The sequence below is a fragment of the Diabrotica undecimpunctata genome, chromosome 6 (genome assembly GCF_040954645.1).
Source record: "Diabrotica undecimpunctata isolate CICGRU chromosome 6, icDiaUnde3, whole genome shotgun sequence".
Taxonomy (NCBI): Eukaryota; Metazoa; Arthropoda; class Insecta; order Coleoptera; family Chrysomelidae; genus Diabrotica; species Diabrotica undecimpunctata.
The window spans coordinates 7,429,368-7,456,979 of NC_092808.1; the positions used below are offsets into that span (position 1 = coordinate 7,429,368).

General features: G+C 33.3%; 2 protein-coding genes across 3 annotated transcripts in view; one reads left to right on the forward strand and one right to left on the reverse strand.

The window, feature by feature from the left end:
- Positions 1-372: 372 nt before the first annotated feature.
- On the reverse strand, positions 373-3,800 carry Smyd5 (SET and MYND domain containing, class 5). Its single transcript, XM_072534142.1, has 6 exons — positions 3,649-3,800; positions 3,284-3,411; positions 2,722-2,952; positions 2,010-2,290; positions 1,055-1,301; positions 373-694 (listed from the first exon to the last, which is right to left on the reverse strand). Exons 1-6 carry the CDS (start codon positions 3,682-3,684, stop codon positions 463-465), a joined length of 1,155 nt encoding a protein of 384 aa, XP_072390243.1. The 5' UTR covers positions 3,685-3,800; the 3' UTR covers positions 373-462.
- Positions 3,801-4,051: 251 nt separating this feature from the next.
- hfp (Poly(U)-binding-splicing factor hfp) overlaps positions 4,052-27,612 on the forward strand; it is a 63,130-nt gene continuing 39,569 nt past the window's right edge. For both annotated transcript variants that reach the window (XM_072534141.1, XM_072534140.1), the window contains exons 1-2: positions 4,052-4,245; positions 4,299-4,641. In XM_072534141.1, coding sequence (XP_072390242.1) covers positions 4,192-4,245; positions 4,299-4,641 — 397 coding nt within the window. In that variant the 5' untranslated portion in view covers positions 4,052-4,191. The remainder of the gene's footprint in view (positions 4,246-4,298; positions 4,642-27,612) is intronic.

Below are 27,612 nucleotides of genomic sequence, written 5' to 3' on the forward strand. Positions count from 1 at the left end.
AACTACTGCAAGTTCCAGGGTGAACTTCTTGCCAAATATAATACTTAATATCTGGTACAATTTGGATAAAGACACCATATCAGCAACTCTTAACTCTTTAAAAATAAACTTGATAGCGCTTTATTTTATTTATAGGATTGTGTTATTTTCGGACCACATTAGTTATTCATTGTTATGTATGATGTACTTAATTGTTTAACTTTACTTAACTTTGTAATTGGTATTAGTTTTATAAGGAAATTTTTTTTGCTTTTTGGGCATAATAGGAGCTTGCTCCTCTACCCTTATTTTTTATATAATAATAATTCCTTTTTGTGTTTATCATAATATGTTCTCTCTTACATTATTTCTTGCAGATAAATGAAAAAAAGATATACTTAAAAAATTTAATTCAGATAATGATTAACAAACTTAGATTCTTTTCTGCAGTATAACATTTCTTATAAAAATTAAAACGCTGATTTAATCACTCATCTCTTCATCAACATCATCCTCTTCGTCTTCTTCCTCACTTGTCACATCGGGTTGTTCGTCTGCTTCAGATTCACACCTGGGACATTGACACATGAACAAATAATGTTTCATTAACTCCTTCCTCCTGGAATGTCTGGACCTCCCTAACGCGCATTCGTCTAAGTAACTTATGTGTATTTCTTCCCCTTCTTTGATGTCCCTCGTTGCAACTAAACTTAGCCTGTGAAAAAAAAAAAAAATGAAACTTTATTGATATTTTCCTTTTCGCGTTGACATTTTCGCACAGCATTGCCATATTGTTGGGATAGTAAAGAATGAAGGGAATTATGAAAGAACGATAATGTAGAGTGTAGGGAGTTATTTCCATTAATTTATCATAAAAAAAAATTAATTTTAATGAAAAATTTGTTTTATTACAAAAATTCATAAAAAACAATATTAACTCAAATGTTTACTTACTAAAATTCTAAACAGTTGTACTATGACAAAGAAAAAATCTTATCGAGCATATGTAATGAACTTCAGATAAAAGAATAGGCAGTAAAATGCTAGACTATCAATAAATAGAAGTTGTACAAACCTGTGATTGTTATATACAAATTTGGGTTCTGCATTAGGAACGCAACTATGATTACAGCTGCTCTGTAGTGAGTACAATGCTACTCCCTCATTGTTTAGAAATTCTCCCACATTTTCATCCATTTGCAGATATAGATGCTCTATAAAATTGTCCAATAGTTCTTTTTCTGATTCAGGAAGGTTCAGTTTTTCTGTATTTGCCACCCATTGGGCAATTGCACTTGTTCCTACACCTTGTCCATTTGTACCTATATAAATACAAATACTTGAAGTATGTTACATATGGTAAATATAATGTCTTTTATTGTGACAATTAAGATTGTCCATTACGACAATTAAGTCAATAACAAAGATGCCGGACGATTTTCACATTTGGTCCCATTGAAGATAGCTATAATTGAGCTGTCAATTAAAGTTCATAGAACGAAATGTTGGTTCTTGACTGTGTTGCCATGTTTTTTTAATAAATCGGGAAATAGCATGTGATTTATAATTAATAAAAATCCAATAGAACGTTAACAAACTAACAGTAAAAAAGAAATTCTTTCAAAAAATAATAAGAATAGTATTCAGGTACTTTCCACAGATATCTGGTGACCACCTGTAACAATCTGGCAACTAGCGGTCTGAGGATTGCCAAATCTATTAGCTTATTATCAAAGGCAAATGCCAAAAAAATTTTGTAATAATAACTGCAATTTATATGAGAAGAAACGAGTATTTATTCGTTTGTGTTGTATATAAAAAAATAAAAAAATTTCATAATTCATATAATAATATAATAAAAATGTATTTTTGAAAGCTTCTGTATTTGTAATTGAAGCCTACAACATATACATTATAAAGACATGACAACACAGTCAAACGTCAAAAATTTGTTTTGTGAATTTAATTCACAGCTCCTTTGTAGCTATCTTCAATGGGACCAAATGTGAAAATCGTCCAAGATGCCTTACCTATAAGTGCCAACATGCTCAAAAATCCTTCATAAGTCAAAAACTGTTCAATACCATCATTTGGAATAGCAGCAACCAAACTGCTATGCAACAAGCTTAGTTGGTCTGCAAATTTGTCTCCCAAGAGTTTGTGAGCTAAATCAGCATCTTCGTTTATGGTTCTATGGCAAAATTGCAAAGTTTGTGCAATGGCTGCATCCCTATTAGGTGCCTGTCTAATTCTGGCTAGCAGACGAACAATTAGCATTATACTATTTGTTTCTGGTGGGTAATGCACTTTTCTATAAAGAGAATATCATTAAAGTTTCACGTTAATAGGGAAGAACAAATATACAATATCAGAAAAAGCTCTGAAAGGATATTATTGCTAAAGCAAACAACAACTGAACAAAAACTTGTATTTTGAAAATAATTTCAAGTTAGAAGTCAAAATTTCAATAAAAAATTTGCAATTGTCATCAATTTCCAACCTATCTGAATTACAAAAGTAAATTGGCAAAAAAAAATGTTGCAAAACAATTTTTGGTTTGTTTCTGAGTTCACTAGTCTTTCAAACTTTTAGTCTTTCTTTTTTTGAGTTTAAAAATCAATCATAAAAAGTTTATTTTATAATTTGTTATTTATTTCCAAAAAATATTTGACAAAATTGTAATTCTACAAATAAATAACTCAGGAAACATATACATCTGGTTAATTAATAAACAATACTTACTTCCATGCATCATTTAATCTTTCCAAAGGATGATTGCTATTATTTTCATGGCATAGTGTATTGTGGTATTGACTGTACGCCTCTACTCTACATTCTTCTGAGCAGTATTTTGTAGAACAATGAGGGCAGGATACTATTTTACTTTTATCTGTTGAACAGCACTCTGGATATGGTAATACCATTGGATGGCCAGCTAAACGAGTTGCATTTTCATGAGCAGTTTCTAATGGTCTAAAACATTTTGTTTCTTTGGATTAACTAATTTCTTTTTGTGCTTCTTGTAACAAAAAAGAGAGATAGTTTGTAATAATGGTTTCACTTTTATGGTTTTATAGCATATTTACAGGTTTCTGTTAGTATTTTCATTGAAACAAATTTTTTTATTTTCTCTTTACCTTATCCTTTCATTTGGTTTACCTAATTCCTTCTTTCTCCTCTTTAAATCATTAAAAAAGAAAGTGGTGAAAAGAAATTAATAAGATAGTTAGTATTTTTTGACAGTTAACTCCTTTTCAACAATTCTTAATAAAACACTACATATTTAAACTTATGCTATAATTACCTTAAACAATGATCACAAGCTAAGTATTTATATTCAGCATTCCATGAAAACTGGCATGACACAAGCGGATCTTCTTGAAAAATAACAGCATCTTTAGGAAAATCTTTCTTTGCATATAATCCTTTGCCCTACAACAAGAATATTTGTAAATAAACTTGGCAAAAAAACTAATAAACGAAGAATATATAATACAATAATAATACACAAAATTTAAAAGTTTACTCCGTGAATCTCTTCCAAACTGTATAGTTCTAGGTATATACCTAGCTAAATAGTTATTTTCTTAAAATTAGCAAGACCTACATAAAAACGGAACAAACATATAATTGATTTAGGTCGAAAATTAATATAAAAATGGCACAAACTTTTAGGGAATCGGTAATCCTCACTTCAACATCCATTCTAAGACGTTTTTAATATTTAAAGCAAAGCACAAAGCACGTTGTTTTGACGTCGGTAAATTTGAAGGTTAGGTCGCACTATAACCAAAGAAGTTAAAGAAATCACAGAGACACAGATTACAGAATTGCAAAAACACTTCTTTTTTCTTACAGAACAAAATTGAGATCGTCTTAATTCTTATAAATCCTAATCCTGTACTATGTTTGAAAATATTTTGATAATATCGTTTGTAACAGTAATAATATTTAGAAAAGAAGTGATATTTAAAAAGAAAATAAATCCTGGCTTGATAAATATATTGGTCAATAACTGATGTGGATGTGGAAGATAAGTGACATTTGAGTTTGCGTTTGCGCGTTGTAGCATCCTAAAAGCAGTAAAATAAAGTAAAATCGCCATTTTGTGTATTGTGTTTGTGGGTACATGCATCATCAATCGATTTTCGGTTTGCGGTAATTTATAATTTTATAATTTATTCGTTTTGATCTTGACATCTAAATAACAAGATGATGACCTCATTTCAACAACAGCGGCTTATGATGAGTGCTTCGGCAAAAGCAGTAAGTAATATAATAATTAAGTAATTGTAAGACACTAATCGACTCTTTTATAGCATCCGCCTACTCCAACTATTAGTGCACCACCACCAATACTGCCACCTCCTGGTATATCCCCTTCAGTTTTAGCCCCAGCTATGCCCTTACCTCCCATGTTACCACCTAGCATGCAAGCCCTCGGCATACCGCCTCCTCCTATGCCCCCTATGCCTCCCTCTATGCCAATAAACTCGGTACCTGACCAAATTCCTCCACCTCCCATGTCGGTGGACCCGGAACCTCCGGTAGACGCTGAACCAGAACTTTCACCAAAACCTGAGATGGAACCTGATCCCATGGATTATGAACCTCCTGCACCAGGAACAGAAGAAATCCCCGAGATACCCATTGATCCAGCAAGTAAGTTTAAAATAATTTATATTATGAGAGATTGACTTTTCATGCGGGATAAGCTATTAATGTGAGATGTCTTGCTTGAGATGTTCCAGAATGAGATCGGCCTGGTTGCCTCAATGGAGTCTTGGCATAGCTGTTTAGTGACATTACTGTAGCCGTTCGCTACCCGGTAGGAAACATAACTAAGTTAAATAATGTGTGTACAAGTATGAGTAATATTTTGAAATATACATGACCCTTACACATTATTATATGGGGATTCACACCTAGACATTTTTCAAATTATAATAACCAAATTTTTTTGAAAACACCAACCAATATTTAATTAGGTCTTCCCTAGGTATAATCAAACTGATATTCTAAATTTTATTAGATGTATATGGTAAATGTGTAAAATGTGAAATAAAATCCTGTGGATTTAGCATTTGTTAGGCACAAATTATGCATTTCTTACAAAATGTGTTATATAAGGAGTACCTTAAAAATAAAATATAATATACTGTTACCACATATGAAAATATGTTACTATTGGTTAGATAGATAAAAGATTTCAAATTTAGATTGATCAAAGATTGTTAGATTGATATGATTGATATTATGTATACAAGTTTGTTAAGTCTAGTTAACATTAAAAAAATTACTAGCAAGCTTTGAGAAATCTTGATGTAGTCCATCTGCTCAGCTATGTTTTTTTTTAATAGTCTTATTAAGCAAAGTAGCAAAAAATGATTACTTAATTAACTAGACAGTTGGAACTGGAGTGGGTGAATCAACTATAGTATTATAATTTTCCATTTACAGATTAATGAAATTTGCTTGAAAGATACTTGCTTGATAGAATTTGATATTTAGTGGTTTCATATCTTGTGATGAATAATTTTCTTCTCTGTTTAACTCATATTGAACATACTATTAATATTTTTGGTAATAGGCATTCTTTTTATGTCAACAGCAAAAAAGAGCTTTTCTTAGTCTTAATTTCATGGGGCCCTTATACTGGTCACTTAGCTCATTCTTCTGGTTATATTTTTATATTGTTTGTACTGAGCCGGCCAGTGAGTGTGTGTGTGTGTGTGTGTGTGTGAGAGAGAGAGAGAAAGTACTCTATTCAGAGTATGAATTAATTAGTGTATCTATTATATTGATAGGAAACTCTTGATCCAGGCTTATTTTGTTACATTCCATAATATTTAAAACATTAATTTCTTTAGTTTTTTGTATTAATACATGCTTTGTATACATACTTATCTGATGTGTTTTGTATTGTTTGTTATATAACTATACTATGCATGTGGTTTGAATTTAATCTCGCCTAAGTAAAAAAACAATGATTTTCAAATTTTTGTTATTTTAATTGGAAAGTTATTTGGTGAAAGACCTCAAAATAGTTGGAATTTTCAGTTATCACCTCTTTGTTTGTTGCAAAACAATGCAACCTAGCCTTTTTTTATTTCAAGATCAAGAAATAGTTGCACAGGTTTAATGTTTGGTGAAGGGTCCAATACTTAATATTGTAATTTGCTTGTGCCAAACTAATATATGTGAATAATAGCTTTTGCAACTCAAAAATATTTTGTATTAATTTATTAATAAAATTAATGTGTGTGATAACTTTTTCGTGTCCAAAACTTTGTGCATGCTGTGTATGTTTACAGCTTATGCCAAATCACTAATTATGATTCCACAAACTGCCATGATCATATAAAGTAAGGATTTTTGTAGCTATTGACAGTTTCTGAACATTCATCACCTAAGGCATTCTTACAACTAGGAACAAATTCAGCTCAGATTTCTTCTTCTTAAAGTGCCTTGTCCTCCAAGAACATTGGTGACCAGTTGCATGACCTTTACTTTATCCACAGCAGATCTAATTAGTACCACTGGTGGAGGTTCTTGAGCCAGGATATTCTTTGTTGTTCAGGACCAAGCTTCCGTTCTATTTTTCCCGGAATAATTATATGTAGTAATTCATATTTCTACAAGTGAAGGTAGTTTAATTGAATGATAATTTTCTTTTTGTAAATATAAAAAAAACAGAACTCAACTGATTTTGAGGAAACCAAACTATTTGCTGTTTTTATTCGAAATTTTGGCAGATATCATGTATTAGATGACAATGTATGAATACAGGAAGCAATTTGTTCTTATATAATACAACCTATTGAAGGCCAAATTAATCTCAAATCACTTCCTTATTTTGAATTTCTTTTTTATTTTTTTGTTGTCTATATTTATCGATTCTTGTGTTTTTAGATTGATTTTTCACAAGTAAATTGACTGAAATATTCAGTTATTAAAAATACAGGCGAACATTATTAACAATTTTGCTTTTTATATGTGCAATTTGAATGAAATAAGGTTTTATTGCATTTTGGAATTTATTCTACACAAAATTGTCTATTGTTTAGCAGAATATTGATTATTCACAGTTTAATACCTTGAAAGATAAGATTAGGATTGATTAATGGTTTTATGGAAAAACTTATTTAAATAACATGTATTGACTAAAATCTTTTGTGATTGTGTTGATATTTACTTTGCACTATCAGACTGATCAATTTTTGCACTAATCTTCAAAATATATCCCCATGTTTGGTTTTATTATGTATATAAGGTATTAAATAAGGTGATTGGTTCTGTGAAACATTTTATTTTCATTTCATAAATATCCTATAAAACTCTGAGCTCAATCTTTTATTGTTAAAAAAATTGTTGAATTTTTTTTTCTGAAAGCTCCTACAAATCCCATGTTATTTTCTCTTTCACATCTTCAACAGACTAAAATATTGCTGCTTTTAATGTAGAATTCAACTTGGGATTCACATAGAAGTCACATGATGCAAGTTCCTGTGAATATGGCATGCTTGGCTACTCATAGATTCTCCTGGCTAAAGAACCTAACAACATAATTCTAAACACATACCATAAAGCTCTTCCCTGACGTTCCTAGTAAAGTAAGCATTGCCATGATGCTCGCCAACATTTAGTAATGAAAGAGCACTCACAGAAGAAGAATATTTTTGCTATTTTTTTTGTTCAAAAGTGATAATTTTGGTACAAACACTTCTTTTCTAACAGTACAGGTTACAGTTATTTTGTTTAACTTTACCAAGACTTTAGATTTAAAATGTAACTAATAGTTATATAAAAAACAATGTATTACAAAAGGTAACAGTAATCCACATTTACTAAACTGACAAGATTCATCCAATACACTGAGAATTGTCAAAAGTTGGCAAAAAATAATGTTTGTAATGTTAGGTTATGATAAATCATATGATTTTACTAAGAATTGTGTCTGTTATAAGTAAATGTTGAAATATTATCGACAACTTACAGTATGTGTTGGCTAGGAAGAACCAGCACATATTTCCTTTTTTGTTCTGTTCCTACTCTAATGCTGTTGACATCGATCACAACACAACACTTTAGTTAAGAATACCATACATTTGTCAGCAATATTTGGACATTTTATTAAGAATGGGGCGTTGGTTCTTCCTGGCTAACAATTGTACACATTTTAAGACATGGTTGAATTGGTTTTGTACTAGACTGTTCGAACTATGCTTTTACACCAGCTCCTAACATCCCTGAAAGCAATTTTCAATTTAACAGTGGGTCATTTGTACTAAAATACGACAAAAACAAAGTTTTAACATTCTCAATTTTTGTACTACAAATATAAACTCATACTTGTACATAACTTTTGTGTAATCCCCTAAGGAGAACCCCCGGTTATCTTAGACATCTCTATTTTCTTTTTATGTTTCCAGATGCTAATAAGTTCGACGTATTGACAGATTTTCGGTTTCTAGAGGCACGAATTGAGCCACCAGATGGAAACGTCTTGCCACAGCTGCAAAATATAGAACATAAATTATTTCTAAAAGACACATTTATTATTTTAAACGTTTTGTTTGTGTTTCAGAAACAAAAGAGCATATGCCCGTTTATATTTGCTATGAGTATAACTAGAAACATATATTTATTTTATGCTGAGGTTATGAGATGACTGCTATATATCAGACTTGTTTAAAAGAGGTAGTTCAGGCACGGCGGAATTCGCGCGGGTGCAAAACTCGCGTAATAGGCGTTCGTTACAGACCGCTGGATCATGCACATGCGCGGTAGTCGCCACTCAACCGCTGGTAAATAAATTCGCGTGGATGGTGGATGCCGCGGATATAATAATATAACGTGCCTAGACAGTTCTCTGTTGAAACCGCCCATATCGGGGCTAAGATAATCTGATTTTCTTCTGACTTGCTTGATCTTATTTAAGGGTATCAAAAAATTAAATTTGTTTACTGTTCTTTCCAACTAATTCGCCAAATTAATTTATTGACATTCTTAAATAGTTATAGAATTTTGATTTAAAATTCCAGAAGTTAAGATATATGGTTATAAACTGGCCATGTGTGAGCAGTTAGCATAGAACTGGGTGCGCTGGATACTGTCTTTTTCCGTGTCTTTTTTATAGAGGAAGTATATAATTCTTTTCTTCTTGGAATTAAACAAAGACACTGTATGTGCTTGAACACAATTGTCGCGTTTTGTCTCAGTGCAGATTCTAGCGTATCTGAACTATCCCTTAATACCAATAGTTCTTAGCATCAAAATCTTTATTTAACATTAAGGATTATGAACGTATTTAACCTGCCATGCTGCAGTACATATTTACTTAATTTTAGTATTTATTACGAAATTGTGACATTCACAATTAACATTTTTTATTTATTGTTGCCTTAGTACTACAACTTGACCTTTTCAGTGCGGCAGTCCCTACACGTTAATCGCTGACCATTACAGCTATCTTTTTAAGACAGTCATGCCAGTATTACAGATGATTTTGATGGTGCATGGACAATAATATATAAATACAGACTAATGGGGTTGCTACAAATTACTAATGATTTATAAATTAACAGAAATAGTGAAATTGATAGTTATATTATGTATATTTATATGATCATTCTCTTTGCCTTTATCTCTATGCGGGGTCGGCTTCCCTATTTACATTTCTCCATAAGTTTCTATCTTGGGACATATCAATATTAATATGCTATACCGACATGTCCTGCCTAAGCGTCTCCCCCCAGATCTGTTTGGTCTTCGTCTCCTACTACTTCCAGGAACCTGTAGATTAGCAATTCTTCCTATCTGGTATTGGGTGATAAATGTCTACATTGAACATGACCAAACCATCTTAACCTATGCTGTCTCATCTTGGTAACAATTGGTGCCACACCTAGACTTCCCCTAATATATTTATTTCTAATTTTATCCTTGTTTGTTGCTCCACTCATCCATCTAAGCATTCTCATTACCGCTACATGCATTCGTTGTTCCTCTTTTTTTTTAACTGTCCCATATTCAGTTCTGTACATCATAGCTGGTCTTATGGCTGTTTTATAGAATTTTCTTTTCAGCTTAATTGGAATTTTTCTGTCACACAACACATCACTCGCTTCCTTTACAGCACTAGAAAACAAGTAGTTAGCACTCAATAACCAATAATTTTTCATAACACTTGCATACAAGTAGTTCGTACTGACAGTGACAGGAGATAACTTGTTAAGTACATCATATTGGTAGAGCGGCACATAAATACTTGTTTATAAGTATGCCGCACTAAAAAGGTTAAATAAAATAATTAGTTTTGATAACAATATTTGCTGCCAGACACTGAGGAGATTTCAAATGTGAATGAAGTGAGAGAATTAAAACACATAAAACCACATCACCAATCATATATGGGGAACTATTAAGTTGGATTACTACAGAAGTCTACAGCTGTTGCTTCTTCCTATTCTCAACCCTTGTCGCAATCTATCTCTGTCCTGTCAATCTCATACTAAGGATTATTGAGTGAAAAATGTTTGTTATCATGCTCTTTCTAATCTGGCTGTCCCATAACACCAGATTCAACCGATTGATACACGTTGTTTTGTTTGGCCCAGTCGACTTTTTATTTTTTTTTATTTGTTGATTTTCGTCTACTTCAAGATTTTTACTGATTTTTCTGTTATTGCTAGCTATTCTGTTTTCAGAAAATTTATTTTTAGACTATTCTTCCAGTACTCCTCCAATTTTCTGACCATCAAACTTAAGTCTTCCATATCTCTTACTGGGACCCTCATTCCTTCACAATCCCTCTACCAAATTTCTGTTATGAAAATATTTTCAGCCGAATATTAGATTCAACCGATTGATACACGTTGTTGTTTTGTTTGGCCCAGTCGACTTTTTATTTTTTTTATTTGTTGATTTTCGTCTACTTCAAGATTTTTACTGATTTTTCTGTTGTTGTTAGGTATTCTGTTTTCTGAAAATTTATTTCTAGACCATTTTTCGAGTACTCCTCCAATTTTCTGACCATAAAACTTCTTCCTTATCTCTTACTGGGACCCTCATTCCTTCACAATCCCTCTACCAAATTTCTGTTATGAAAATATTTTAAAAAGCCATGATGCAGTAACTCATTCGAAGGTTTTAAATGTTGACTTACTGAGTTTAACAATATTATATCACTTAACATACTAGGATCGAAGTAACTATTTTTCAACCTTAATCAATCATCATAATCTGTCTCCTGCTTTAGAATTTGGTGCTTATCCTTTTGAACATTTTGATAAGGAACATTGTCAATTACTAGCCCAGATTTCGGAGGCAAGTTTGGAATTTTTTTACCAACAATCATTTATAATAATTTTAGAAATTCATCATATATCATCCATGCTGTCGTATTGGACTTAACAATAGGTTTAGCATTCGAAATAAAACATGCCTCACCGCCAGCTTGAACAAATAATATTGATGATGATTCATTGGAATAATCGTCCCAACAAATATCCACAGTATGATTACTATGAATATAAGTTTCATCCATAAATACATTCGATCTTTTTTATCGGTTTTTTTTACGTTTTGATTTAATGTGGATAAGACACTTAAGGAACGAATATAATGTTTTTCCATTAAAAGTTTTCTGTTTGTTTTTGTTTTCCTCCAACGAAAACCCATTGACTTAACTATTTCCTGAAGAGATTCTATTCCACCTCCAGTTGAAGTTCTAGTCCACATCCAGTTCCTTTATTTTTTTTTTTTTAAATATTTGGCCTTGTTGGCACAACTTGGTCAATAGTAAACGTATGTGTAATAGTTCTATGTAATATATCTTTATCTTCTTTGTCTAGGTCGGTTTTAGGTTTTCTTCTTTTTACCTTTAGTTTTTTTGATCCAAATAAAAGATTAACTGTTACATGCAACTATTTCATGTTTTTTCATGACAATTCTTCAGATATTTCTTTCGAAAACACCGGTCGCAGCAGTGAAAACACCTTAATATGGCTCTGTTATAATATAGGTATCACTTGAACACAATGCTCCGACAACGGTCGATGCTCAGACCGTTTTATCGTATTAACTTTCTTCTATACTATTCATGAAATAATGATTTATAATTGACATTTTACTAACTTGACATACAAAGGTACCCTTCGTTAAGACATGCAAAATGCCCTCACAGAATTCAATTTTTCTTCATTTTTTTTTATTTCCTATGTGATTAAAAAGTAAGAATCAGTGCAATTTTAACCCGCCACCCCTCGCCATACCATCTAAAACGTTTTTTTTTAATCACAGAACTTAAAAAAATGAAAAAAATCGAATTCTGGAAGTAAAGGCATTTTGTCCATCTTAACCTGGGAATACCCTTCCAAACTCAGGTAAGTACAGTTGAAAATAGATATATATATATATATATATATATATATATATATATATATATATATATATATTTCATATTAAAATTTTACACTTACATTAGAAGATAATCGAATACACTGAATCTCTAAAAATAACTACTTATTGTACGAGGATAGATTGATATTAAACTAGCCTTTGATAGATGGCGCTACTTGATACCGAATTGGTTTCGGTGTTGACATTTGCCATTCATGACAAGACGTCTGTCAAAATTTTAAGTTTTAAAAACAATTAGTTTGGTTTTTTACAGCCGTCAAAAGCAAGCAAATTTTGTGTTTTCGGAGAAATGGAAAAAGTCGAGTATCGTTCGCTGATTAAGTTCCTCCACAAAAAGGGTAAAACGAATATGCAAATCAAAGCCGACCTGGACGAAGTTTATGGTGAGGTTGCACCTTCGTTAGCAACAGTAAAATTTTGGAAAGCTGAATTTGTTCGTGGTCGTACGAGTGTTTTTGATGATGAGCGTCCCGGGAGGCCAAATGAAGTCACCACGCCGGAAATGATCAACAAAGTCCATGACATGATTATGGTAGATCGTCGAATTAAGCTCCGCGAGTTAATAGAGGTCCTAAACATTTCCTACGAACGCGTACACAACATCATTCACCATCATTTGGACATGAAAAAGCTATTCGCGCGATGTGTGCCTTGTTTGCTGACAATCGATCAAATGCAAAAACGTGTGACCACTTCGGAGACGCTTTTGGCGATGATACGGCGCGATCCGAAGGATTTTTTTCGCCGATTTATCACCGTTGATGAAACCTGGGTGCATTATTACACACCGGAAACCAAAGAACAGTCGAAACAGTGGCGCAAACGCGGCGAAGGGCCGCCGAAGAAGGCAAAGAGTGCACATTCGGCCGGCAAAGTGATGGAGACTGTTTTCTGGGATGCGAAAGGCATCATCCACATCGACTACTTGGAAAAAGGAAAAACAATCAATGGTGAGTACTACGCCGCATTATTGGATCGATTCGATGCCGAATTGCGTCGAAAACGCTCCGGTTTGGAACGCAAAAAAGTGCTCTTTCACCAAGACAGTGCACCGGCTCACCGATCGGCCGTCGCCACGGCAAAATTACACGAATTGGGCTATGAATTGGTTGAACACCCACCGTATTCCCCAGATCTTACCGCCAGCGATTTTTTCCTGTTTCCAAACCTAAAAAAATGGCTCGGAGGACGCCGTTTCGCAACAAATGACGAAGTCGTCGCTGAAACTTCGGCCTATTTTGAAGAGCTCGAGCAAAAGTACTATTCTAATGGGATAAAAAAATTGGAACATCGTCTTACTAAGTGTATCGAGCTAAAAGGGGACTATGTTGAGAAATAAATCGATTTAATTCCAAAAAACTTGTTTTTTTTTATCAAAGGCTAGTTTTATATCAATCCACCCTCATATATAAAATTGAGGAAGCCCTTATCCCGATATCCAGTGCAGGATTCCAATTGTATTCAAGGCTCTAAAAAAGTAAAACATACGATCTATATTTCCTGCCAGTACAGATTTATAAAACAGTTCCTAAGAATAATTGAGGGGGTAACACTCAGATCTATAGAAAAACTTAAGGGATATCAAGTGAGAAAGATATGCTGTTCAAGACGTAGTAAAGAAGATAATTAATGTAAAATGCAACCAAAAAAATGGCAATTATTGCTGCAAGGGATGGAAAACTAGAATAAAATACTCATAAATTTACCGTTTCAAGAAGGTCCTGATAAATCTAAAGTTATTGTTGTTTTTGCTCCTCAATCAACAGGTTCGAACAGTCAGTTTTAGCATTAAAATTTCTTGACATTAACTAAATGAAATGTTACATGCATCGGCTAATTCAAGACTGTTTCTTTTTCAACATGGGAAAAAATTCGGTAATTTAACCCAGTTTAACACTTGATAGTAATATTGGGCTGATTCGTTACGTTGTCACACAATTTAAAAATTCCTTTGGAAATTACTGTTTAGTCCTCGTGTACAACGGACTGAAGATGAGATATTTCTTAATACAGTAGACTCCCTCTATAACGAGAACTAAAATGACAGACTAATTACCTCGTTATAAGCCGATCTCGTTATATCAGATAATCATAATACTGTGCATACATATGAATCTGTAGTTTTCTAAACCATTAACTTCCTATAGTGAAGCCATTCGGAGCAATATAAGATGCTAATAAATATTGTTTGAATGGCGTTTTTGAAAAAAAGTTATTTACGTTTATTGTCAATGAAATATATTAGAACAAAAAAGCTGTATTTAAATTTTTTTCCAACTACATAATGTATAAATCGTATTTTCAAGGATAACATAAACTATTGCTTCTGCAATTTTAAGAACTCTGTCATTTTTAACTGCTTTAAATGGTCCAGTATCATTCTATCATATATTTTCTAAAGATGTGAAACAGTTGTATTTATTCATTGTAAAGAAGTTTATTGCGGGCTGCAGTTAAGTTTATTGAGGGGCTGTTTGAAAAGGTATTTATTTATAGCCACGACCGGACTAAAAACGTAAAAAACACGTTTTTGGATCTTATTTATAATATATCTCTCGTTATAACCAAATTTGCCTCGCTATAGACGGTTATAGTTCAATAGAAATTTCACGGGACATCTAATGTATCTCGTTATAAGCGAAACCTCGTAATAACCGTGTTCGTTATAGAGGGAGTATACTGTAATTAAGAATTACATTTCTTCCTTTAGAAATCATAAATGAAGCTGAAGCTGTGGAACCTCCTCTTAAACTAAGAAGACAACTATTGAGCAGAAAATTTATGATAAAAACCATCTCCAAAAAAACTTCTTACCTCAATAGTATACAATCACTAACAGTTCAAGTTTTGACCCATAGATACTGGCACTTCAAGAAAACCCCCCTCATAGTAGAAACTTTCTCAGAAATACTTGACATTACAGATATACTTTATTCCAACCAACTCCCCCCGGTTCTAATTTACTCGCCAGAACAAATTTTTTCACGTGAAATTAGAACATACTATTTTGAAAGTCAAGAAGTAGCAAGTTTCAATCAAACAAAGTTTAACGAAACAAAAAACAAATACTGGCCAAACTATGATTCTATATTCACTGATGGATCAAAGTCAAAAGAATATACCAGCTGTGCCTTTTACCACGTTGAAGAAAATACTGACAAAAAATTTATTCTACCAAAGGAAGCTTCCATATACACTGCAGAATTAACAGCAATTGTGCAAGCTATGAAATACATACTCAGCTCTAACCACGACAAATTCATAATATGTACGGACAGCAAAAGTGCAGTAGATAAACTTAAAAAAGTAAACATAAATAGATCAGTTAATCATATTGAAGCAAATATCCTGTATTTACATAATGAGATCCACATCAAGAATAAAGTCGTCATATATCTATGGGTAAAGGGACACGCAGGTATAACAGGTAATGAAATAGTAGATACCTTAGCAAAAACAGCCCCAACATCAGGAGAAGAACTAAATCTTAAACTACCCCCGTCCGACCTATTCTTAAACCAAAGAAACAAAATAAATGAGATGTGGCAAAACCTACACAACGCTTCAACAACCGGAACAAACTTTTGTAAACACCAGCAAAGAATTCCCAGAAAACCATGGTTTCACAAAATACCAAACAGAAACTTTGTCGCCACAATAAATCGAGTACGTGCTAATCATGCACTAACACCTTATTATAAGCACAAAATGAAAATTACAGACGATCCACGGTGTAGTTGTGGTAAAATGGGTACATTAGTACATGTTTTACTTGAATGTCCAATAAATAATGTAAACATTAATAAACTATATAAAAACTTAATTCACTACAAGATAAACCTTCCAATAGACCTAAATTGTATTATTTTTTCAGGAAATAATGATATCCTTTATGTACTTCATCAACACATCATAAACTGTAAACTAAAACTGTAAAATTACTAACCAATTTTGTATGCAATTCAAAGCACACAAAGAGGGCTGAAACCTCCGAGGGGATGAACCGGGTTGACGCCCTAGCGCGGAAAAAAAAAATTATAAACACCTTACACATTTTATATATTACTAACAAAACAAATGAATACATCATGCTCAGGTCTGATACTATGAAACATTTTACACAAAAAAATGGTTCAATCTAACATAGTCTGGCTAATTGGTTCTCGCCAAAGCCATAAATTCCACGAAAAAAAAAAACAATCATAAATGAACAAAGAACGGCAAAAAACTATTTTCTTATTGCGTAAGCTTAAAAAATGTTCCATCTCACTTTTCCTCTAGCGCCGGATATGGATAAAGTACAGAACCGTTAGTGCAATAAGGATTTTTCCAAGACCTGTTCAAACACCATAATAAAAGAGAAGCATCTGATTTAATAATGTTATCTCACAAAATAAAAAATTGTTACGGTATTTTATAATACATTTGGTTTATTGAAGTCGTACTATATTTCGTTTACTTAATATTTATTTAATTATAAAATTGTTACCACTGAAATATTTCTACTGTTTGTTATTGCTAAAAACTGTAAAATTAAACTTCCCCTATAAGCGGTCACCGTTGTGATGCGATGTCTAACTTTTCAGTCATCGTGGCAAGAGTTCCTAAAGATTCAAGTTATCATCAATATATTGCACAATAATTGATAATGTGCAATAGTAATAATCGTCCGGATATATAATGTGTAAGTCAGCGTGCCACATCTATTTGAAAATAAATCTGTGTACCAATTTTTATACAACAGTTAATGGTAAATTAGCAGTGCATATCTGCTGGTTTTGGGTGAAATTTAGATTTTATAATGTTCATATTTGTAAACATTTGGTATACAAACACACGTGGATCCAAAACGACAACATACCTAACCTATATCTGGCTAAGTTCTGAGACTGATTTTTTAAACAGCTGTGTAACGAGAATAATGAAATGGTCGAGGTTTAGATCTATCTATATCTTTTGATCTTGGGTAAAAATTACAAGCAACCGCAACCAACAGTCTCGTTGTAATCGGCAATAATGGAGGTAAAAAACTGCTCGCGTCGTAAAAATGTTTGATAAAAAAATTGAGCAAGGAGTGAATTTAAATTTTTTTTTAAATCTCGGGTAAGTCCTCTTCGGCAAGATATGAAACTTTGCAGCTTTGGGGGAGGGAATGATATCCCGTGCTAGAGTTATTAAGTGGTACAAACGTTTTAAGAAAGTGAGGAAGGATGTTACAGATAACGAGCAACTTGTGACTTCAAAAAGTAATTAGAACGTTCAAAATATAACCGAAATATTCGAAAAAAATCTGTCAAATTAAGAACATAGACATTAATGCATCGAAAAGGACTTCTTGGTAAGGGTCATGACTTTGCAGGTACATGGATTTTTCAATATGACTGAAACCAAGCGGCAATCTATGCAGTGGAAGAGTCAAAACTCTCGGAGAGCCAAAAAAAAAAGTAATATGAGCCTGTTCAAATTTAATGCAATGGCAGATATTTAATCAATATTACTATTTAGAAGATTATGAGAAAAAATTCGCAAAAAGGCCCGAAATGTAGACACAGTCATGGAACACGTGCCCTATTCGCCAGATTTAGCATCATGCGACTTCTACCTGTTCTAAAAATCTAATCCTGCTTGAAAGCAACTCGTCGTCAAACCCGTCATTCTTTTTTTTGTGCCGTCTGCTACCGCAGGTTGGCGACCATCAAACGATAGGTTTCTCTGTTTTGTGCCGCATGTATGTGCCCAAACCTCTTCTACCTTCAATCTTGCCTTCCACGATAAGCTGTAGCAGACTGTACTTATCATTACGGAACACATAGCCCAGGTATGACGCTTTCCTCCTTTTAACAGTTGTTAACAATTCCATCTCTTTACCCATTCGTCTTAATACCTCTGTGTTGGTCACTCTGTCCAAGGTATTCTCAGTATCCGTCGATACAGCCACATTTCTAGAGCCGCTAACTTCTTTATAGTTGCTGCTGTTAACGTCCACCCTTCAACTCCGTAAAGTAACGTAGAGAGTACGTAGCATTTCGTGGCGCGCCATCGGAGGTTAACGCTTAGGTGGCGGTTGCTTAAGAGCTTTGTCATTTTGATGAATTTGGATCTTGCTATTTCAATTCGGATCTTAATCTCTACATCTGGGTCCCACTTATCATTTACTGTATATCCCAGATATTTAAATCGGTCCCAGGTCGATATGTTGAATGTTCTTTTTACTGATCACCATAAATTTAGTTTTCTTTCTATTGATCTTCAGTCCAAATTGGTTGCCAGTTGTATTTACTCTATTTAGCATCATCTGTAAATCTTCGATGTTGTCGGCCAGTATAACAGTGTCATCTGCATATCGAAAATTACTTCTTGGTACGCCATTAATCTTGATGCCCTCGTTGTACTCTTCCAGTGCCTCTAGAAATATTCGTTCCGTGTACAGCTTGAAAACCAGTGGCGAAAGAATACAGCCCTGTCTAACCCCTCTCGAAATGGTTACGTTTTCACTCACCATATGTCCATTCTTCATGTGGGCTGTTTGATTCCAATATAGATTTTTTATAATCTGGATGTCGTTAGTGTCAAGTCCTGTAAGATGTAATAGTTCTATGAGTTTGTCATGTTTGATAGTATCGAATGCTTTCTCATAGTCGATAAAACAGGCGTAAACATCTTTCTGTTGATCCAGACTTTTTTGAATCAAGACTTGTATTGCAAAGAGCGGCTCTCGAGTTCCAAAACCGCATCTAAAACCGAATTGTGTTTTACTTATGCTGTGTTCTAATTTTGCTCGTATTCTGGAATGAATAATACGCAAGAATACTTTAAGGGTGTGACTCATTAAATTTATAAGGCGATATTCACTACACGTCTTAGAATTCGATTTCTTGGGAAGGGGCACAAATGTAGATTTCAACCAGTTCGATGGAATTTGACCAGTATCGTATATCTTATTAAACAGTTCTAATACTACATTCAGGTTGTTCTCGGTAAAAACTTTTAAAAATTCGACTGGTATTTGATCTATAGCTTTTATCACCTCACTTTTCAATATTTTTGGTCAAGGCATTAGAGGACATAAAACACAAATCGACGCAGCTACTCAACAGTCTGTTGCAAGATGATTGCAGCACCGATTCGCACAGTGGGAGCCGGCTTGGAGGGGCGTATACGGAAGGAGGGTATATTGAAAGTGAAACACTACAAAATTATAAAAAAATTGTTATATAAAGATGTTTATCAACTGTCTCGGAACGTAATCGCTGACCTTATAAATTTGGGTGATTTTTTTTTGATAATTCACCAAAATTCAATATAATTTGAATCATTTACAGTTGAAATAAGTTTCTGGTTCTTGTCAAGATGACACTTGCTTTGGTATAATAGTCAATGATATATCGTCGTAAAGCATTAATATCAAAATCGTCCAATTGTGTTTTAGGAGCCATGTTTTTGGTCACGCGTAGAATATTCTTTTGTTTGTTGAGGACTTGAGAGAGAAAGGTTTAGGTGAAGAAGACACGATGGACAAAAATTAGTGGCGAAGAAAAATAAGGAACAGAGACTTCTGAAAAGCTGAAGAAGAAGAAGAAAATTTTTTTATTCGCCATCTTCAATTCTTCTCATTTCTTGGGGTATTTTTTGAACAGTTCGCAATTTTATTCTAGTTGCACGGCCTTTTTTTAACGCGATAAGGGGTTCGTTATTATTTGCTTAATCTACATAAAATTAATCACATTAGCGATATCTTCCCTCGTTTGTCCATTTAATATCTAATTTGAAAGTCTAGAAGTAAGTTCCATATTCTATTTCAAGCTGTATTAACAACACTAGTCAAAAAATAAGAATTACCGCTCTGAAAATCTAAGACGCGTTGCTTCGCCCCTTTCTTCAGCGCATCTTTGGATCTAGGAATTCCGAAGAAACTCACCTGCACAGATATGATGGTCGACCTGTACGTAATCAATCAACAAATACAGCGCCGCAGAACAAGACTTTTTTACCATTTTTATTTGCTGCATTCATTTCACAATGTTTTCTATTTTAGTTCTTAATATTATTTTGAATTGAAAGTTCGCAGATTCATAGATCATCTTACCAGTTACCAGGAAACAGTTACTAGCAATCACATTAATAATAAAGTTGTCAAATGAATTATATCAAATAAAGATATTACGAATTAATGAGATTTTTTAATCATTTTCGTTGCTATTACAAAAAAAAACAAAGAAAGACAGAAACGTTTTGACAATGAAAATTATTTTTGATGCGCAGATATACAGATGATTAAGGCTTTAATCACACTATCACTTTGGTCCAGCTCCTCTTCAACATGGTACATTTAAAATATTATTTTATCGAGCAGACTTCACGAACCGCTATAAATTGCACAGAGGAACAAAAAATTTGGTGCATTTATACAAACATATTAATTTGAGGTTGCTGATTTCAGATATGAATTTTTTTTCCTGTAAGCTATCGATTTTTTCTGCAATTAAAAATTTCGTAAATTGGAAAATTCTGAAAAATTTCAGATTTGAATTCAATGAGTACGAAATACCCCCAAATTATTTACACAATTGCATGTAACAACAAACATTTTTTGTTCCTCGGTGTAGTGTGCTCTTATTTGACTGAGTCCAATGTATCATTGATCACAAGTGGATTTATTTGAAAAATAAAAACTATACACATAATACTAAAAATGATGTATTAATAATATTTGCTAAATTATAAATAAAGTCGGTATAAAAAAATATATTTTTAATGTTGGAAATATTTATTAAATCGTCTTGTCAAGCGAAGCCTGAATATTAAAAAAAAAATGAGATTGAACTACATTTCTCTCCGATTAAAAAAAATTGAGTGATACCTAAAGTGAATACAGTGTAAGTGTGAATACCATCACCAGGAAACTATATCGAACAGAGTGGAGTTACAGTTTTTAGACCGTAAGAAAATGTATGTCTCAACAATCTAAATTAACAATCTACTGAAGTACTCAGGGAGAGAATTAGAATCCAAGAAGTTCCTTTTAGTTGTCACTAATGCATTGCAGTTTCCAAAAAATCAAGGACACTTTTTACCAATTTTTATTTAGTTTCAAAAATGAGGGGTGTAAAATCAAAGTCGGCAATCTCCCATTTCCATAATTTTGGGAAACCGCGAAAAACTGTAGAAACTAACAAAATTAAATTTAAACAATAACTGATGAAGAATGATTTAAAATTCGGTTTGTGATCGGATCTACAGAAAAAGCTTAAGAAATTATTTCTTTTAATTTTTTTTTATATTTTAGTTTGGAGATTGCCGTTTTTGTTTGCAATGCTTTGAGATTGACGGCTATGAAAATGATTTATAAGGATATTGATAGTTTTGAACTAATAAAACATGACTCGGTTACTTAGTGAAAAAAAATATATTTTGATATTAAACAATAATATAATATGTAAACAATTTATATACATTTCAGTTAAACTAAAATATCCGGAAGTTCGGGTATATATTCACAGGTTTCGACTGACTCTAACTCTGGAACAGGATTCTCAAAGTAGTTCTAGTTTGCTTCTTGTTCATAACGTTGAAAAAGCTCTTTATAGTAGTTAAACTGATCGAGTAGTTGGGTCAAGTCTAAACCAAAAGATTTCGCACAGCACGCAGTTTTAAATTATTTACTTTGGGAGCATCGGGAATAAGTTTTTCTGGATTGATCATGCTAATCTGTTTGCCTTTTCGTGTGATATTTACAATATATCCGAAATCGTTTTTGTAATGAAGTTCACCTCGTATTAAAACATTTCCTGTCCTACATCGTTTTAAAATGTACCTTTTACATTCCTTGAACTGAATTCCCCATTTCCTACTGGTTTAAGAAGGTGTAAACACAGCTTTGTTTCATATCAACGACCGTAGAAAATTCGGAAATAATTTCCTTGTATTCGCTAGGTGTCGTTGCTACTTCTCGTTTTCGTAAATTATTCTCAATTTGACCGAAAACTCGTATCGGATGGTAAAAATGAGTGACCAACTACAGGAAAAACTAACTCTAGTAATTTAACATTTGGAGCACATACCAATCATTATCGAGTTTTTATTTTAGCCATTGCATCCATCGGCGACCAGTCGTACCTTCTTTGACATGTTGCCAAAATCAGTGTCATTGAGTCGATGAAAGACTGCAGAGGAAATTTTATTTGATCCTTTGCCAAACACGTCCTCATTCCAACAGTATGAAAATATATTTTCCTTTGAAGGTGGCAATTTTGAGGAACCTTCAACAATATTAAAGTTATAAAAATAAAGCCTTGAGTAATAAGCACTGTGATTAGGAGGACCAAATTTTTTGGCAGTCAAACGACAAAATGACTCGGTCTTCTCTGTTTTCTTGAAGAAATTGGAAAAATGCTTTCGCTCGAAGTTTGTGAAGCCGTTTTTCAGTAGTTAGCTTAATTTTAGATTGCTCATTTTTCTCGTATTTAATGCGTTCACTTAGCTCTAAACATTTTGAGCAAACGTCTGTTCTTGGAGTTTAAAAGCTCAAATTGTATTTTCTGTTAAATATATAGCGAAAATACGATCTCTTTGCAGTCTTAAATTGAATTATCTGAGCAGTGTACATTAAATACAATTTTAGACGCTGAGTTCAGATGGAAGATACATTCTTTTGCACTCCTTCCAGCTTATCCCGATATTTCGCAGTTTTTCGATCATCACCTCTGCGTTCAATCGGTACTTTGCCTGTTTCATTAAATCGTTTTATCACATAGGAAAGCCTGTGTTTTGTTATCCCTAGCACATTGAAAAAAGCTGCTTGGCACACTGGAACTTTCTCCTTGGATAAAAAATTACGGATAAAACATTTTACCTGGTGCTTCTTTGGAGAATGCTTTTCATTTTTCGGCAGATGACGGACAGTACGATTCACAGTGCAGTATTTTAAAATGAAGGCATCTTGAGTCGCTTTATCTTTGGTCTTATAGAATAAGCTATGAAATTTTTGTATGTCGTTCAATTTCAGCAAGCAGCACTTATATGTTTTTGAATTGTGACCACATGTTGGGTATTCTGACATATTCTTCGCAGAATATCTACAACAAAAAATAATTATGAAGATAACTACTGAAATGGGTTCAAATTTTAACAAAAACGAAAAACAAAATATTAAAATTTAACAACGGCTGGGAAATGGAATTATTCACAAAAATATTTCATCTTAGACGTTTTGCAACGTTTTTCTTCCATTTTTCAGGTTGTCTTATTCGCTTTCTTGCCTTTGTTGGTGTGACAGGAGACGAACTAATTTCTTACGACACAAATATAGTTAGGAAATGCACAAAAGCAATCTAACGACTCCCAAAACTAAAACAAATTATAATAGCACGATGTAACGGCAACATGTGGTGATCACGTGCGTGCATTACGTGGTTTTTATTGGCCGAAGCGGAGATTGCCGTGTTTGGTACGCACTCAGCTATGAAGATTGACGCTTTTGATCCCAACATGAACTTTTTACTACGATTTGTATAAAGTTAAGACCGCTTTCGGTTCTTACAAATAGTTTTATCTAACAGATAATACAAAAACGCAACAGATGGCGCCCCTAACTCAAACCAAGAAAAAGTGTAGATTGCCGCCTTTGATTTTACACCCCTCAAATATGGTAACACTTTCTAATGTCATCCAAGCGGGTGATTTTAAAGTTTATTAAAAGAAATGAAAATGAAAAATTTATACTTTGAACTGCTTTTCGTTAAAACATTAGAAATTTTGAGGAGTTCAGTAGCGAGTATTCCTTTCTCTGGCAGTAATAACAATTTGAAAACGACGGACAATGCTTTAGATTACATTTCGTGAAGATTGTCCCGTTCCTAGACTAGTATGTTGCGAATCTCTAGAATTTCTGGTGGTCACCACATGTCTCTGTAAACGTCTCCCTTCTTTTTTCGGCGCAATACGCACAAAGTCCCCCTTACGTTTTTAATTACATTGAGTTGTTCACTCTCTTCAGTTGATAATTATTGTTCGGCACTGTGTATTCCTGACCAATAGCGCCATTACATCTACTTCCTTTCAATTCCTCTCGGCCCTTGATTTTGCTTTTCATAAGCTGAAGGATTCTGTACTGATCTCCTCTAAGAACATGCCCTAGGTATGAAATTATTTTCATTTTAATCGTTTTCAATAACTCAGCATTTTCACTATTTAACAGTTCCGATAGCCTTCATCGCTGCCCAGGGTATTCTAAGTATTCTATGCAACCACATCCCAAACGCCTCTAGGCGATTGATCGTATTAGCCTTCGGGGTCCAGGTCTCGATGCCCTGTAACAACACTGACCAAATATACTAACATTTGATTATTCTTTGAACGCAATTTTATGGAAAACCTTTTCGTAATCCATGAAAGCCACATAAATATCTTACGTTGATTTGAACATCTCCGAGATACTCATTAACAATCTGAGCAGTGTGAGGCCGTGCATTACCATGCATAAATATTACATCGTCTCCAAGAATATCCACTGGCAAAATACATAATTTTAAATCACTAGCAATATTTCGCGCATATTTTGATTAAACGGTAGGCAATGTATGATTTAATGATGACTTCGTGATAAATTTTCGAGCAATTAACAATAATACTGTTCAAAGAATTTACAAATATTGACCACCAAGAAAATACCATTCTTATATGCCATGTTATCGAGACTTCGCAGTTATTAAACGAAATATTAAAAAACATGACCGAATTTATTAGATTAAGAAGTATGTTGAACTTTAGTCAATTCCGCTAAACTTAACAAATTTTCTGTCTTTTTAATGACCGATAACAGTATTATAAAAGATTTTGAAGCATGTTGGCCAACCTACTACAAAAGAAATTGTGACGGAGTAAAGAAATAATGATGGCAAAACAACCAACGGAAAAAGATTATCTTTTGGTATTTCGATCTTTATGCATTTTACCCATACCCGTTGGTTGGATCGTGGCACGACCTTTAATAGACTGTTTCTTAACGCATTCTTTTCCTATTTTATCAAGAAGGGTAAGACTTACACTGATAGAGTATGATTCAACTGTAGTGGCGGAAATTTCTAGGAACGGTAAAGCCTCGCCGAACAAAGCAGTGGCGTTCCAAAAAATACTTATAATTTTAATCAAATTGTTAAAGATAGGTAAACACAATTTATTAAACAATGATATTGGATTATATTTTTTACAATATTGTTCTAAATTTTAATACATATTATAATATATCACATACATAAATTGTCTGTATGTTAAACCATAGATACGTATTACAGATTACAGTATTCTTCTTCTTAAAGTTCCATCTCCTATCGGAGGTTGGATATCATAACGGCTATGGTCACTTTGTTGGCTGCTGCTCTGAAAAGTTGTAGTGAATTACAGTTAAACCATTCTCTAAGGTTCTTCAGCCAGGAGATGCGTCTTCTTCCTATGCTTCTTCTTCCTATGCTTCTTCTTCCTTGGATCCTTCCTTGCATAATAAATCTCAGCAGCTCATATTTTTCTCCTCTGGTTATGTGACTCAAATATTCTAGTTTTCTTCTTTTTATGCTGTTCATAATTTCTAACTCCTTATTTAGACGTAGTAGTACCTCAGCATTGGTAATCCTTTGAACCCACTGAATTTTTAATATTCTTCTGTAACACCGCATTACGAACGCTTCTATTTTTCTTATGTGTTGTTTCTTCAATGTCCAAGCTTCCATTCCGTATAGTAAGATAGAAAATATGTAACATCTTAGAGCCCTCAATCTGAGGTGCAACTGAAGGTCTCTGTTGGTAAGCATTGTTTTCATTTTTACAAATGCTCGCCTTGCAGTTTCAATTCGGACTTTGATTTCTTTGCTTTGGTCATTTTTGTCATCAACCCAGGTTCCCAGATATTTGTATGTGTCTACTTTTCTATCTGGGTTTGCTCTATCATTAATCTTTCATTTCCATGTTGCGTTTTTGAGACAATCATAAATTTAGTTTTTCTCTTATTTATTTTTGGTCCGTATCTAATGCAATAATCGTTAATTCTATTTACCAATTCTTGTAGCGATTCCAGGGTGTCTGCCATTATAACGGAGTCATCAGCGAATCTTATGTTATTTACTATTCTTCCGTTTACAGAGATTCCATCACCCAGATCCGCTATCGCTTCCTGGAATATGGCTTCACTGTACACGTTAAACAGTAATGGTGACAGAACACAGCCCTGTCTTACTCCTCTCTTTATATCTATATTTTCGGACTTTTGTTCTTCTATCTTTATATTGGCCTTTTGATTCCAATACAGATTGATAATGATTCGTAAGTCTCGTCTGTCTATATCTTTGTTTCTCAGTACTTCTATTAGTTTTTCATGTCGGACCCTGTCGAATGCCTTCTCGAAGTCGATGAAACAGGAATAAATATCTAGGTTCATATCTAAGCACCTTTGAGAGAGGACATTAAAAGCAAACAATGCCTCTCTCGTTCCCAGTCCCTTGCGGAACCCAAACTGAGTATCATCCATATCATCTTTTAGTTTTCTATATAATCTTCCATGAATCAAATTTAGAAATATTTTGAGGGTATGGCTTATTAGTGATATTGTCCTATAGTCTGAACAATCTTTGGCATATACTGTTTTTGGTATTGCTACAAAGGACACCAACCATTCCTGTGGGATTTTTCCAGTTTTGTATACTTCATTAAATAGGTCCAGAAGTACAGGTAGAGTTTCATCGTCTAGACATCTCAGTAGTTCTGCAGGTATTTCGTCTGGACCTACAGTTTTTCCGTTTTTTGCGTTTCGTATTGCTTGTTCGATTTCCTCTATTATGACAGTATTATTACAGTATTACTAAATATTGAATTACAAAGATTGTTTTAACTTTAAAACATTTATTATTTATATTATTACTGACTTAAACGCCACAAAGTTAAATAGAAGAATATACAAAATGATTGTAATAAAGTAAAAGAAATAATACATACAGGACAGTTTGGAAAACTTATATTCACTTACTTTACATAGGCACATCGTAATGTTAAATTATATTATTCACTTTCATAATCAGATGCACTGTCGTCGTCACTAGAATCATTTAAATCAATCCTTAATTCTTCAGTAATTACATCTATGCGACGTTCACTTTCCAAATACTTGTCTTCAACCTTGACAACATGGGCACACACTTTCTTCCAGTTATCTACAGTTACTCT

Bases quoted from the DNA above. Each gene is read 5' to 3' on its own strand.
- Smyd5 (XM_072534142.1), bottom strand. From the start codon at position 3,684: ATGGATGTTGAAGTGAGGATTACCGATTCCCTAAAA. The intron at 3,412-3,648 runs GTTTGTGCCATT...TTCTTGTTGTAG, and splicing joins GGATTACCGATTCCCTAAAA to GGCAAAGGATTATATGCAAA. The intron at 2,291-2,721 runs GTAAGTATTGTT...TTCTCTTTATAG, and splicing joins AGATTAAATGATGCATGGAA to AAAAGTGCATTACCCACCAG.